At 39.3% G+C, this 14,301-nt stretch overlaps 2 protein-coding genes across 2 annotated transcripts; one reads left to right on the top strand and one right to left on the bottom strand.

The window, feature by feature from the left end:
- Window positions 1-1,553: 1,553 nt before the first annotated feature.
- On the bottom strand, window positions 1,554-1,862 carry LOC140949573 (ATP synthase-coupling factor 6, mitochondrial-like). The gene has a single exon (XM_073398731.1). It carries the CDS (start codon window positions 1,860-1,862, stop codon window positions 1,554-1,556), a length of 309 nt encoding a protein of 102 aa, XP_073254832.1.
- A 107-nt stretch (window positions 1,863-1,969) lies between these two features.
- Window positions 1,970-13,371, top strand: LOC140950129 (porphobilinogen deaminase-like). Its single transcript, XM_073399310.1, has 12 exons — window positions 1,970-2,024; window positions 2,865-2,937; window positions 3,844-3,893; window positions 4,421-4,476; window positions 5,073-5,150; window positions 5,976-6,053; window positions 6,653-6,728; window positions 7,208-7,321; window positions 8,515-8,553; window positions 10,939-11,058; window positions 12,011-12,064; window positions 12,958-13,371. Exons 1-12 carry the CDS (start codon window positions 1,977-1,979, stop codon window positions 13,222-13,224), a joined length of 1,053 nt encoding a protein of 350 aa, XP_073255411.1. The 5' UTR covers window positions 1,970-1,976; the 3' UTR covers window positions 13,225-13,371.
- The last annotated feature ends 930 nt before the right edge of the window (window positions 13,372-14,301 follow it).

Raw genomic sequence — 14,301 nt, 5'->3', positions numbered from 1 at the left:
CGGAGACCCAGGGGCAGATAGTGGGGGCGAGGGAAAGTCTAAACCGGCGGAAAAATAAGGCACGAAGAAAAGTAAAGGACGGCAAGAAGAGCCCCTGGGGACAATGTCTTACCAGACCAGTTCCAAACGGTTGCCACTGTTCTGGCTTCTGATTGGTGCCAGAAAACTTGTGTTTTTCTGGCACCAATCAGATGGTAGGAACCCTGGGGACAGCTTAAAATTTAATGATCAGTATCAAAGACATCAACAGTATCACAGACAACTGAAGCATCCATATTGGGTTATTGCCTTTAACTTCCATACCTCCCCGCTCCATTTGAGGAACCATGGAATGATTCAGGAGTAAGTTACAAAAATTGAGGTTTTTTTAAAGGGTGGGGCTTTAATTTACATGCTGAAATATTTGTAGCCTGAGAAAACAGCCAACATTTGGTGACTCTACCACTGGTGTCCCTGCCAAATGATGTCTGAGAAATGAGCGCAAGAATTCCATACTGATGACGAGTCACTACCCAGATCTAGGTAGTGCTTGTGATTGGTTGAATCAAATTTCCCAGATCTTGGTAGTGACGTGTCATTAGTGTGGAATTTCTGCGTTCGTTTCTGAGATGTCCTTTTGCAGGAAATCAGTGGTAGTGTCGCCAAATGTTGGCAGTTTTCTCAGGCTAAAACATTTGTGGTCATTCGCACAGTCATCTGACTTGGTCAATTTCTCATTGTTTACTCTTTAATGTGGTTCAATTGTTACTATGTTATAAGCTGTGATAGAAATTCAGCTTGATCAGTTTTTATCAAACAAAGAAACTGACTTTGAAAAGTTTTAATGCCGCTTTTGTCGTGAATAGCTTCATACAAAACTGTACATGATAACTGCATCTTTCATCATGGTTCACTTCATGAGGTCTAGTGCGTCATGATGGGAACAGCAGAGCACAGAATTATTTTCATTGTTACTTGGCCCGTAGACATTCCAGAGGCTTTGATACTCACAGTTTGTTTCGAGAGACAAGAGTCTCGTCTCTCAAGAAGGTGGTAACTTACTGTTTTAACCCTGATTCAGATTTTGTTTTCATTTGCTTTGTTTTGATGATGAAATAAGTAAAAGCAAAGGAAAAGAAAATTTGAACTGGGAATAACATTGACCCTCCCCTCCTCCTCACCCTAAGTAGTTGATGCTAGGCAAGAGAAAAATACAAAACCAGTCAGGCTTTAACTGGCAGAAGCAATTTCATTGGGGTTTGTTTAACAGCAGTCAAATAAGAAGGAAGACAAATCGGACACATGTCTGCTTCTTATAAAAACGGTATCTACCAGGGCTGTGATTAAAAATAAGATTTATTCCAAGAAAAAGCCACAGATGTGAAAAGACAACACAATACAGAAATTTAACATTATCTTCTCTCTTTCTTGAACAACAAAGAACCAAAAAGTCACGACTGAAAGTGTCGTCAAGAGTTCCTGCGATTTCTCACGCCCAACACATTATTCCTCAGGTAAAGTCTACAGATGTGTTTCATCAGTCTTGCCTGGGCGATTGATCTAGTGATCCGTCTTCACTTGCCAAAGTCAAACTTGGGAAACTCCTCCAAGTTTCCTTCACCGAATCTCTTTCGTATTTGCTGCTTTTCCACTTCCATTTTAGCTTTCATCTCAGCTGTCATGTCCACTAAACTATCACCGGCAGATGTGCTCTTCTTCTTGTACTCCTGCAACTTTTCCACGAACAAATTCTGTATAGGATCAGCATTCTTCGCCGCCTTTGCCATTACTACAGCTGTCACTCCAATATTTCGTCTAAAGCTGGTCTGGAAAGAGCCAGTTGTCCGAGAAAGCAGTTGTGAACATCGGAAAATTGCTGCCATCGTGTATCACTCTGAATCCCAATATTCAAAATGGCCGACTTCGTGGTCTGTGGACTCGTTTTGAAGTGGAGGCGAAGTAGACACCAATCCCCCACGTGGACATTCTCGGTCAAGATGGCGGACACAAAGCTCGTTGTAAAAGTTGGCTCACGAAAAAGTCAGGTAAGTGCTTAAATGGCCAAACTTGACATTCTATTTTAATTTTCAACACTCATGGAAGGCACGATTTTGTCAGACCCCTTTTTGGACTCCGTCTATGGAAGGCATAACCTTTTAGATTTCAGATTCCGATACAGTGCAGGGGAAGAATTGCTTTGTCATTTCATATCATTATTGGTCACCATGTGGAGGGCTTCCTTGACCGTGATGATTCCGACGCCCTCTTCACAATTTATTTTAAGGTCAATCCACTCCGATTATTTTGTTATTTTTGGATAAATCAGTGAGGCTTATACATGTCCATGATAAATTTTGAATCGCACTGTCCAATGAGTGCAACAGGTGGTCATTTTCACGCCTTCAGTCCTCAGGCTTCGTTATCAGCCAAATTATATTTTTCACGGGCTTAGATTTCTTATCTCATACCAAGATCTCTGTGGCATCTGTTCACAGGTATGAGATTAGGAGAATGCAGGAAATACCCTCCTTTGACATTTCGCTATATCTCGAAATGGCAATCCTGTGGTCTTACATATGCCACAGGCTAACCAATTGTTGAAATGTTCTTTATTTAGCTGATGCAATAAAGGTTGCTTTGGGCATTAGGAATTGTATTGGGAAGCTATTGTTTGGTGGTCACTCAAGAAAATCACTCAAGCAAATCATTGTGAATTTACGCTCTTTTTGTCTTTATAATCGCAAATATTCTTACCCACTTACTTTGTCAAATGTAGGCAAATCCAACTGGAGTTGAATTCCTAGTTGTGCTCAGTTTTCATTTCCTTATTTAAGTCTCGAACTTTACCTATAAACATACATTTTATCTATTTTTGTTCCCTACAGCTGGCTCTTATTCAAACAAATGTCATAGTGGATGAATTAAAGAAGTTCTACCCCGGCAGATCTTTTGAAATTGGTTTGTAATTAAGTTGTTAGTTACTTGATGTTATCTGTCACAAATTTTTCAAACTTCACTGCTATTACTCCTTCTTGTTCAATTAAATTTGTGAAATGATTTGAGCAAATCATTCTGGATTTGTATTCTTTTAAGGACTGTATTCAAGTTCAGAAAAAGAAAAAAAAAATTGTGATTTCTTGTGCCCCATAAAACATCAATATTAGGATATTTGATGTTGTAGACATCTGGCTGAAATGTGTCAGAAATTGAGCCTATATATATGGGTACAACTGTACGTGTACCTGGGACGTCGATTTTGCCTCTCGTTTTCCCTCAAGTACTTGGTTTTTCATGTAAAATCTTTTCATATCAAGAACTGTTTTGTATGGTAATGCTTCCAGTGCAGTGAGCTTAGTGCACCACAATGATGACAGGAACAAGAAAATCAAAATGCAAACAGGTTTTTGGCAGATTTCTTTGCCATCATTCCATTTCTAACATGGTCAAACTTGTTTGGGATGGCAGTGCAATCGTCGCTTTATTCTTTAAGGTTGTCGCTGCATCGTCGCAACTTCGATTTCACTGGAAATACTCATACAGAGGCTTAAAAGCGTGATGCAGGTGCATTACTGATTTTCGTAATAAAACTGTTGTTTTTTGAACTAGTTCTCATTGCCTTTGTGTCATAGTGGTTACATAAGGTTCCAATCATGAAGTATTGAAGTTTCCACCTTATAGAGGTGTCTGTATTATAGAGGCACTGTTTGACATGTATCTTTGGGATCAACAAAACTGTCCTTGATCACGAGACGTGTCCGTAAGGAGATGAGGTTTGACTGTGGGTTAATAGTTAATATCTTTAGAATACACCAATTGTTTTTATATAAGGATCTGAGTTTATGATGGTTTGTTTTTTTATTTCAGTTTCTATGTCAACTGTAGGAGATAATATTCTGAATAAACCACTCCCCAAAGTGAGTACCCTGCACGTACTGTATATTAATGTTGAAGATTATTTAGCCATAATTATAGGATGAGTTATGGAGAACGAGATCTGTGTAATTTTTTGCTTAAATCTTAATATATTATACAAGGGTACTTGCCAATATTGGTGTTTGTGCATTCAAAATATTTCCTCCCTCAAAACATGCCTGTTAACTTCTGCTTTAAGTTCCCCTCTTCAAACATTTGCTGTTCCTTCGTAGTTTCAGGATACAAATTTAAGGGATATTTTTTCCTCATTATTCCAGAAGTTGTCAATTGATGAGTGTTCTTTGTCTATATTTGTGCTATGTTTTTAAGCACATTGCTGTGGCTATTTTGTCTTCGTCTTAATCAATGTCCACTGCATGTGTTGCTGATGTATAGGGATCAAGTAAAGGGGGTCATCTCATTCACTTGAGTAGAATGAAATTGAGAGCTTTTACTTACAGGAATTTTGTTTCCTTTATACCAAGGGTGTAATATTATTCAATAATTTTGAAAAAATTCAATTATCTAGATTGGAGAAAAAAGTGTTTTCACAAAGGAGCTGGAAGTTGCTTTGGCTAACAAAAGGTTAGTTTCATTATTAGACTGTACCAGGAATTGCCATGGCTTGATTGTGGTAGATTCTGATGTCTGAATCAGCTGGCAAAATAAGAATTTCAACATCACTAGCACAACTCGAAAGACAGTGTTTACCTTAAACTAAAGCCAGGCCTAAAATGCATGCCAAGTGTTACCACAATTTCAACATCACTAGCACAACTCGAAAGACAGTGTTTACCTTAAACTAAAGCCAGGCCTAAAATGCATGCCAAGTGTTACCACAATTAACATCTTTGACTCTGAAGATGACTACCACACAGGTTGTCGAAACGTCAGTCACTGTCAACAACAACAGTCCTATTCAGGACTATGTTCACCCGGACAATCAAACTCAACCTACTTTCGAAATGACTCCTGGGTCCAAACCTTTCACAATTAAAAGGAAGTTGAGTAATCTATTCAGTCCATTACATGGATACCTTGTCCCACCAAAAAGTTTAGTCTTTTGCCTTGGAAGCAGAGAATATTTCCCTGATCCTCATTCAGCAAGTCTCCATAGCTGTAAAGAATGATAGACTCTTCCAACTTGTGTTACTATATATTAATTACCCTTGTGTTTTTAGTGTCCATCTTGTAGTTCATTCATTAAAAGATCTTCCCTCCACCTTGCCTCCAGGCATGTTGATTGGAGCTGTGTTCAGGTAAGCATTAATTTTGTAGGACGCTTAGGTTGCCAAAAAAAAAAAAACTCTAGAAAATTTCTGTAAGGCTAGATTTAATTGTGATTTTTACTTTGAGGGATTTCCAGATTACCTGACACAGAAGCAAATTTCACTGTCTAAATATCATTTGTAAATTCAGCCCCCTGACAGGGATATGTCCCTAAAAGCCAGCTGCTGGCTAATTTCACTGGCTAAAAAAGACCTTACCACCTGGTCAAATTGCTTTGTTAAACTAAAAACATGGGGTAATTTTGAATGTACAGCTGGGTGGGAAATGCTGGCTTGACTAAAAAAGCCTGCTTAGCTTGTCCTTACCTACATCCCTACTTTAAGCCTATCTTCAATCAACACCCCTGTCTAACAAGCCCATGGCCACACCCCTCCCCCTCATCCTTGCTGAGGAAAAAGTCCCCCCCCCTTCCTCCTTCACTTCACTTATAAATAGAAGACTGTAATAAATAGCTTTATGTGTAGTAATATTATTGTTGACCACAAAGGATAATTGGTTTCTATGCACTGATCAAAGTATGGTACAATCTGTACAATATCACTCAAATCTCCATGTTGGATATGAATAAAATATTATCAATATTACCCTAATCAAGGACAGCAATTAAAGTTTCATAACTTAACACTGGTATTTCAACTTGGCTAATTAAAAAAAGGAAGCCTCCCCTTAATGCTTTGGCTCCTCCTCCCCGTCCCTCCAACCTCAAATGTCAATACCGGTACCTCCCTTTCTTCCAAGGGAAGTTAAATGAGGATTTATGATAGATAGGACTGGTTTTATTTTGAACTACTCAGACGAGATGATCCCCACGATGTAGTTGTTTTCCATCCTAAACACAAGGGATCAACTCTAGCTACTTTGCCTAAAGGAAGGTAAGCATTATCTGTTTCAAAAATAAAAAGCACCTTGATTAAATTTTTGCTGTTGAATAATTTGTATTGTCAAGGACATTAGAGCATTAGAATGGCAAAAGGTTTAAATAATGATTTTAATTAATTTTAAAATGGAATAGTGTATTATTGGTGGTTTGATTGGCAACTGCCCAACGACCATCCAATTTACATGGATATACCATCATTATTGTTGTCACAACTCCTCTTATATCTAGTGACATTTTGAAGTATTGTAGAACCCCGACTTACAGCCACCTCGGTAGTGCATGCGGTCACCTGGTTATAATTACGGCCACTTTTTTTCAGCCCGGTGAAACGGCCATACATTTTCGTATACCGGTAATAATTCCTCGTTAATGTGGTCGCCCATTAATACAGCCAACAGCCACATTTTAAAATCCCAAACAGTAGAATCAACTTCAACTTGTATTTTGTTTATTAAAAATAGTATTACAATAGACTGGCCCGCAAAAGTTGCAGACAACTTGTGTTAGGCAACTCCAAGACGCATTGAAGAAGCTGGTTAACCATAATGATTAATTTTGTTTTTCATTGACAATGAAAATTTTTATTGACAGTGTTATTGGAACAAGTTCCTTAAGGCGGAGTGCACAGCTCAAGAGAGCATTTCCACATTTAATTATTGAAGATGTTGTATCCTTAATATTATGATGTCAAACAGTATAACTGACTCAATGACATTAGAACTTTTAGGCAGATGGATGTCTGAAGCATGTTTTGTGGAGATCCAAATAATTGTACTTTTTCTGATGATCCAATAACATTATGACTTTATTGACCAGTGAGGTCACTATCCAGCGTTTAATACCATTAACTGACGTGATACAATTAATTATTACAATTCACTTTGAGTCTGAAGATGACCGCCACACAGGTTGTCGAAACTCCAGTCACTGTCAACAACAGTCCTATTCAGTGCTACGATCACCCGGATGATAATATTCCATCCACTGAAGAAATGACTCCTAGGTTCAGACCTTTTACAATGTGCATAGAGTTTAACAGTAAGATTAGAGCAGGGATAAACTAATTAATGACTCACCTCCCAGCCCTCGTTTATAATAAATCAAGATTATTTTCTTCTGTTAATTGTCCTTGACGGAATTATTCAGCGTGGTAACCTCAATACAAGATTAAGCAAACTCGATGCAGGTGATAAATACGATGCTCTTATCTTGGCTGCTGCTGGGATGGAGCGCATGGGTTGGGCGGAACGGATTGACCAGGTAAAATAATTACCCAACTCTATGAACACTGGCAGGAGGGCTAGGTCTCCAGTTTTAAAGAGCCTATTTTAACAGAATTAGCTCATCAGAATGCCTAAGCTTAGATTGGATACCATCCAAAATATGCCCAAGTTAGAGCGATTTTCGTCTGACCTTAAAATGAAAACGCGCGAACAAAACAGAAACAACGAACGGAAATAGCGCGATTTGATTGGTTTATCGAACAGATACAAACGCTAGTGGCTTTTCGTTGGTTAAGCGAACGCTCAGGTGAAAAAACTTCATGCTTGAGAACTTTCTAGAAGTCAACTGATACTTCACTTTGACTTCATACTGCAACGCGATTGGCCAATCGAACAATGCCTTCTCCATATTACGGTGTACTTTGGCAGGAAAACGAAGAGTCTATGTTTTGATCTTTTCATCCATTTGCTGAGAAAACAAATAGCGGACACTTACCGAAACCATTTTTCGAGGTCATACGAAAATCGCTCTAATAGAAGAACGAAGGAAACGTTTACTCCAAGTTTCTATTAAAAAGAGCCACAGCCTTTTCCAGGCCATTTTAAATAGTGGAAAGTCAGGCGTGTTCCAGACCAGTTTCCACCATTTTTCAGAAAACTTTCTCCCACTTTAAAGCGGAAGGAAATGACTCTTTCTGGAGTTAAAATTTCGTAAATTTCCCTGCGATGTATGAACTTGTCTTCCTGTATAAGTGATAGACCGTAGCGTTCTTGGAAGATGGTTATGTTTTTTCTCCGGATCTCCACCTGGAAATGGTACAAAATGAAAAGTAGCACGAAAAAAAGTGAACGAGAGGGACCTCGTTGTATATTCCTCCTCCGTTCTCTTTTCACCCTCCTCACTATCTTAGTCTGCATGGTAGAAGTCAAGGTATACGTAAAATTTGCAATGCGCCTTCGCGTTCGCGTTCGCGCACGTCCTCCTTCCTCGGGGCAGAGCGCTGCCGATTTGACCCCTTTATAGCGCCTAAATTCCTCACTCGCCTGAGGCTACCACTGTTTGAATGCCTGAAACAGAAAAAAAGAAAGAAAAAAGGACACCCATGCCTGATGCTCCAAAAGTCTTTACGATAAAATATACTATCACAAAGTTGCTGTGTTGAAGCTACTGCTGAAACTAGATTAAATAAGATAGTTACTTGACCGTTGTTAATTTTCTCGTTGATTTAGATTCTTGGACCAGATGAATGTTTGTATGCAGTAGGACAGGTAAGTGAGTATTACATTTAACCAGTTCATTTACACGCCTAAAAACGCGCTTATTACTGTAGGTATAGCCTCCTCACTTAAGGTTGATTTCCACTGACGCGTTTTTGGCTACTCACGTTAAAACACGTAAATTTTAATCACGTAAATAAAATAGAGGCAAGATATAAAGTGTTGAGATTGAAAGTGACGTTGAGCGAGGTTCTACTTTTACGCTTACGTGCGACTTTTCATATATTGGCTCTATTTTATTTGCGAACGTAAATTTACGCACGTACACACGTTGCCTGCGTGCAGACGTCTCCAATTTCCTTTGTTGCACGCGTGCAACAAAGGAAATTGGAGAGGTCTGCACGCAGGCAAGTACACACGTAAAAATTACCAACCCTTAGCCCTTTCAACGCCCTCCGTGCAGGCTTCTCTAGGTAATGATCGAACGTTCTACTAGGAAAGATAACTGGTTGTGTATTCCTCGCGTGTCCCTCCAAATGGTCAGGGAGTTTAGTTTGTTATGATTTTCATCAATTCATATTATTGCGGGCTCCTTTGGTGGCCCGCAATCCTAATCTCTAGGTTCCAATTACGCATGCTTGGCACGTATGTAGCCAGCGTTCTTTTGGACTTTCCACTAAGAATGAATGGAATGCATAGAATAAAACGCAATCTGCTCAAACGCGTTTGTACTTTCTACCACTCGTAATCTGATCACACTCGTTTTGTCCCTCTATCATCTATCACACGAAACGTACGCAAAACACCAGCGTTGGAGTAAGAGCGTTTTAACCTTTGATCAAAAGCCTGAAACACGTCCATACTCTCTAACCTTTGATTATTTCTAGTTTTATGATCGTTTGCACGTACCAAGGAACCAGATACTAGGGAGCTTAAGCAACAGCGTTTTTGAGCGACGGACGTCAACCGGAAGTGAACTTTTTGCATCATTGGGCAAATTGGGCAGTGGTTTGGTTGAAACTTTATACGAGAAAAGAAACTTGGCAATACAAATTTGTTAGCGTCAAGGCACATAAAAAGGGAGAAGGCCTCACTCCCGGTTGACGTGCGTCGCTCAAAAACGTCTTTGCTTAAGCTCCCTAGTACGAAGTAATCTAGTAGCTAATTTCAGTTGGCAATTTGGCATACAGGAAGCCTGCCTTACAAGCGTCAAAGGGCTGAGGGAAGAAAGGAAAAAGAGATTGGGGTTGGGGAGTGAATCCCCTTCCACTTCCACTTTGCACATAATACTTGTCGTTCTTTTCCTATGTTTTGTTACAAAAACGATAAAAAACGGGTCCAGAAGGTAACTGTAATTGAAGTGATCTCTATCAATAATCTTAAAAATACAAGAAGCGCTGCGTTGTTGTTCAAAGGAATTGGCGCTAAAAAATAGTTTTGCTGCTAAGTGCCGCGCTTTTTCAGAGGCGTCACTTACTCAAGGAAACCGCTTTTTCGAGTAACCTACGAATCAAACCAGTCTCGCAACACGTTGTTGAAGAAAGTAGAAAGAAGTGCTACTTTTTGGTTTTTTGCAAAAAAAAATCAGTATAATTTTTGCGTTTTAACAGCCAAGGCAAACTTCATTTGCAGCAAGTGACTAAGTCCCGTATATGGCGGGACTCCCGCGTAATTTTTGTCCAATCAGTAGTCAGTATTCATACAACTTGTGTCAACGTGATTTGCTGCAAGACAAGTTCGAACGGGGGCGGTAAAAGGGTAAAACGCGCAACATCGCGTTCAAGACCTTCTGTAGTAATAGAGAGTTTTAGATCCGAGTTTACCGCGAACCTCTAACCGGGGTTTGCCGTTACCCGTTTGCGGTTCAACGTTCAAACATAATTCGATTTAGATTGGTGGTGGATTAAAGAAGTGGATTCTGGTTTATTTTTCCACTTAGAAATAGAAGAAAAATCAATCAGTGAAAACAAAAGAAATTTACGTTAACACTGGGTTATCTAGCATTAAAGAGCTGTAAATTCTTACATTAGTTCTTCTTGCAATTTTACGGCCGCCATTTTGAACCAGCAGCCATGAATGGCACTTGCTTTCAAGATCCAATAGGATTTATCAAATTTAGCATTTCTCCCGTATTTGTGCCTTTGTTAATGGATAAAGACTTGCTCCACAAGATTTTTGTATCATTACGTGGGATAAAACAAGATTTATACTCTAAAATCTTTCAGGTAAATGGCATATGTGAAAATCTATCTCCCCACGTTGAAAACGCACGTCGTAAACCTCAAACGTGACGCGAAAGACTTGTCACGTGACCTCCAGCGGTTAGAGGTTCGCGGTAAACTCGGATCTAAAACTCTCTAATATTCGAAAACAAGTTTCCCGCTTTGGTTGGTCGTTTCACCGTATCTCAACTCCCTTATATCCTTTTATTCACAGGGGGCTCTGGCAGTAGAGGTTAACCTTGAAGATTCTCAAACAATTGAGTTAGTGTCTAAGCTGATTGATAAGAAAACTAGTTTTTGCTGTGCAGCTGAGAGAAACTTCCTTAGAACTTTGGTGAGAAAATAGAATTGAATCCTTTAAGTACCAATATGCAACTATGATATAATTAGCCTGCAAGCAAGCGGGGTGGGGGGAGTAGGAGATTTGAAAAAGGCTTTGGAATCCTGAATACAGCTCAAGGAATCCGGAATCTCTCTAATGACTGGGATCGGGAATCCAAGTTCCAGAGACATAGAATCCGAAATCAAGTACTGGAATCCGGAATCCAAAGCGTGGAATCCAGAATCCAAGACTTACTGGATTTCCTTACATTGGACGAAAAGAAAGAGCACCAATTCAGCATCGCTGACTTGCCTGCTTAAGGCCCCTTAATGCCGAACATTTGATCTAAAATGGTAGAAACTGGTCTCGATCCGCGTATGGGCTTGCCCAAAGAAAGCTACTTTTCTAAAAGTAACCTAGGCTTTTGCTGTCGAAATACTAAGGTCTCAAGACTGTCCGTAATAAGTTGCTGTTCGAGGATCTCCATGGGATGGTAGCTTTGACGGTTGACGGTTAATTTTTTCCAGTGTTAACGGTTATTAAGCGTGAGGGAAATTTAGTCCAAGAGTTAAAGTAAATATTATCTTCTTTGTAAAGAAATATTGACGGTTGTGTTTTGGAGGTTGTCATGCCCTTTCAATTACAAAATTTCGAAACATTTTCATATATAAGCAAGTTGTAAGGTCTTGTAATGTCTAGAGAGGGCGTTTTGAGAACATGGGAACTGTTTTTTTAGTTTAGAGATTCTTCAGGAGCCAGAAGTTCATAAGATCAGCTGAAATAGTGGGATTTGAAGTACCTTGAAACTTTTTCACGGTTAATAATAATCTACGTTTTTTACTGTTGACGATAAAAAAAATACCTTTTTCGACGGATAATGGTTAAATTTTAGGCCATTAGACGGCTGTCGGTTAACCCAATTGAAGTCATTGTTAATCTCCTTTTTCACTTATTATTTGCTCAGGAAGGGGGATGCAGTGTTCCAATTGGAGTAACTACAAGTTTGGATGGTAATCAGGTACGCTTTGTTTACTGTTGTTTGTTTATATGCGTAAAAAGCAATACATAAATAGCAATACAAAACCAGAGAGTTACGGTGTTACTTTACTTTTCAGATGCTTTCTATTTTTCGCAAAAATTTTAGTTGAAATGGAACGGTCCTTTCCGGGTCGGTCGGTCCAATTGATCTGTTTGTTCAACTGGAAAATAGCGTTTCATTCACTGCATGAAATTTCCGAAAGTTTGAACCGGACTTTTTATCAAATCCGAAGTCCCGGAAGTCGTCACTAGCTTCTTCAGTTCTTGATTTACTGTTCATCTTGTCAAGCAGGTAATTAACGGTCAACTTGCCATTCCCCACCGGTGATTGTTTGATCCAGGATGTAAAAAAGCGATCTTAGTTTTCTTTTATTTATTTATTTATTTATTTATTTATTTAGTCACTCACAAAACCTTATACAACATGAGCAAAAGGTATTAATTAAATTATAAAATTAATGTGACAAGGAAGCCTAACGAAGCTTGAATCTTATATTAATAGGCTTCCTTCAACTACCTAGTGAACTAAATTCATTGCTGAGTGCAGAGTGTGCAAGATCAGAAAATTAAGCGACAGATCGGCTATCAGTGAGATAATTCGTTAATTTTTTAAAAAAAACAAATATAGAAGGAGAGCTAATTAGTGAAACGGGCAACGAATTCCAGATTTTAGGTCCTCGGTAAAAGATACTGAATTGCTTTATATTTGTTCTACAAAAGTGAGGTCTATACTGAGAGGCTAGTCGAGTTTCGTATTGATGAACTTGATTACTACTTAAGAACAAGTCACGAAAGCTCTTACGTCAAGAGTCGCTTTTTATTATGCAGACAGGGAGTTGAAGCCTTTAGCTTAATTTGAATCTTGCTTTCTAGTTAAGTATCACCGGTGCTGTGTTCAGCCTTGACGGAAAAGAGTGCTTAATGGAGAAGGTCTCCGGAACCCTCCCAGATCCTGCCGTTCAGACGGGTGTCTGCTCTCATGCCGTGCTCACCAAATCCAGCATATTTGTCCCAGAGGAAGCCCGCGACACCCTTGTGGCAGCGGAAAAGCTGGGAGAGCAGTTGGCGCAAGCTTTAATCGCTCGCGGAGCTGAGCGAGTGCTGCGAGCAGCTAGAGAAGGGAAAGATCTTAGCCAGTAGGGAATAAAAATAAGTACGAGTTAGACCTCATCACGGTTTTTGACGCCATCTTTTTCCATACACTTAGCGGTAATTTTTTCTCCGGAGAAAAAGCACAGAAAAATGTATGAAAAGTTGAAAACGCGACCAGCCCGTGGTTGATCAAACGTTGGATACTGCTATCCATAGGATAAATCACGATCCAGTTGATTTAGTATTAGACAACCCAATTGCGTTATCCACTGGATAAATAATAGCGTTATCCATCTATTGAACCACTGGGCCCTGGAAAATTATAGCGCAGTGTTTTTTTATGCCACTTGATTCTGTCAGTTTAATCTTTTGCTTGATACCTGTACAATGCGTATTTTTCAGAACCGACTGACAGTTTGTTCTACTTCGAATTTACACAGAAAAGTTGCAATTATTTACAGCCTTACCCACAAGCTGGCGTCGAAAATAGTGATAGGGTATAAAGCCGACCAGAAGTCAAGTAACAATGCTATAAGAATTTTACGTATTTTTTCCCTTAAGAATAAGCTCTTGCAGTTCCATCGGTGTTCATAATCAATATTCAAGAATATAAAATTTCATCTTAGGAAACCTATTTAAGTGAAAAAAAGTGAAGTATTGCCACGTTAAATTATTTCTTGTTAGCATCGGAATGGCCACACATTTAGTACGAGGGCTCCATTCTCAAACACAAAGGTTAAAAGCTACTTTAGCCGGGATGGCAGGTGGTTAATCTCGTAACCAGATCTAACTTTGTCGTACGCTTAAAAAAATGAAATCCAGTACAAGAATAGGCAAGCTTTCAAAGGTAGGAGAGATTGGGCGCGCGAGGGACTGGGTAAAGCCTATCTTAAAAAGCCTCACACGAGTCTAAACATTTTATTCCTCCACTGAGGGACCCACTGAGGTTGAAAGAACAAAGGAGACTATTGTCTGATTGTCCTTTTGAATCTTTAGTGTTCAGTCTTCTTACCGCGCGCGAAAGTGTAAACAAAAGATGGCTGCCAATGGGAAAGTTTCTTGTAGTTCTCCTGCGATCGATCGTTCCTTCGAGAATTTCTGGCAAGAGTTGTTGATTTTCATGTC

Source organism: Porites lutea, chromosome 10 (assembly GCF_958299795.1).
Source record: "Porites lutea chromosome 10, jaPorLute2.1, whole genome shotgun sequence".
Taxonomy (NCBI): domain Eukaryota; kingdom Metazoa; phylum Cnidaria; class Anthozoa; order Scleractinia; family Poritidae; genus Porites; species Porites lutea.
This window is presented reverse-complemented; position numbering and strand designations above follow the sequence as displayed.

Bases quoted from the DNA above. Each gene is read 5' to 3' on its own strand.
- LOC140949573 (XM_073398731.1), bottom strand. From the start codon at position 1,862: ATGGCAGCAATTTTCCGATGTTCACAACTGCTTTCTCGGACAACTGGC.
- LOC140950129 (XM_073399310.1), top strand. From the start codon at position 1,977: ATGGCGGACACAAAGCTCGTTGTAAAAGTTGGCTCACGAAAAAGTCAG. The intron at 2,025-2,864 runs GTAAGTGCTTAA...TGTTCCCTACAG, and splicing joins TTGGCTCACGAAAAAGTCAG to CTGGCTCTTATTCAAACAAA. The intron at 8,554-10,938 runs GTAAGTGAGTAT...TTTTATTCACAG, and splicing joins GTTTGTATGCAGTAGGACAG to GGGGCTCTGGCAGTAGAGGT.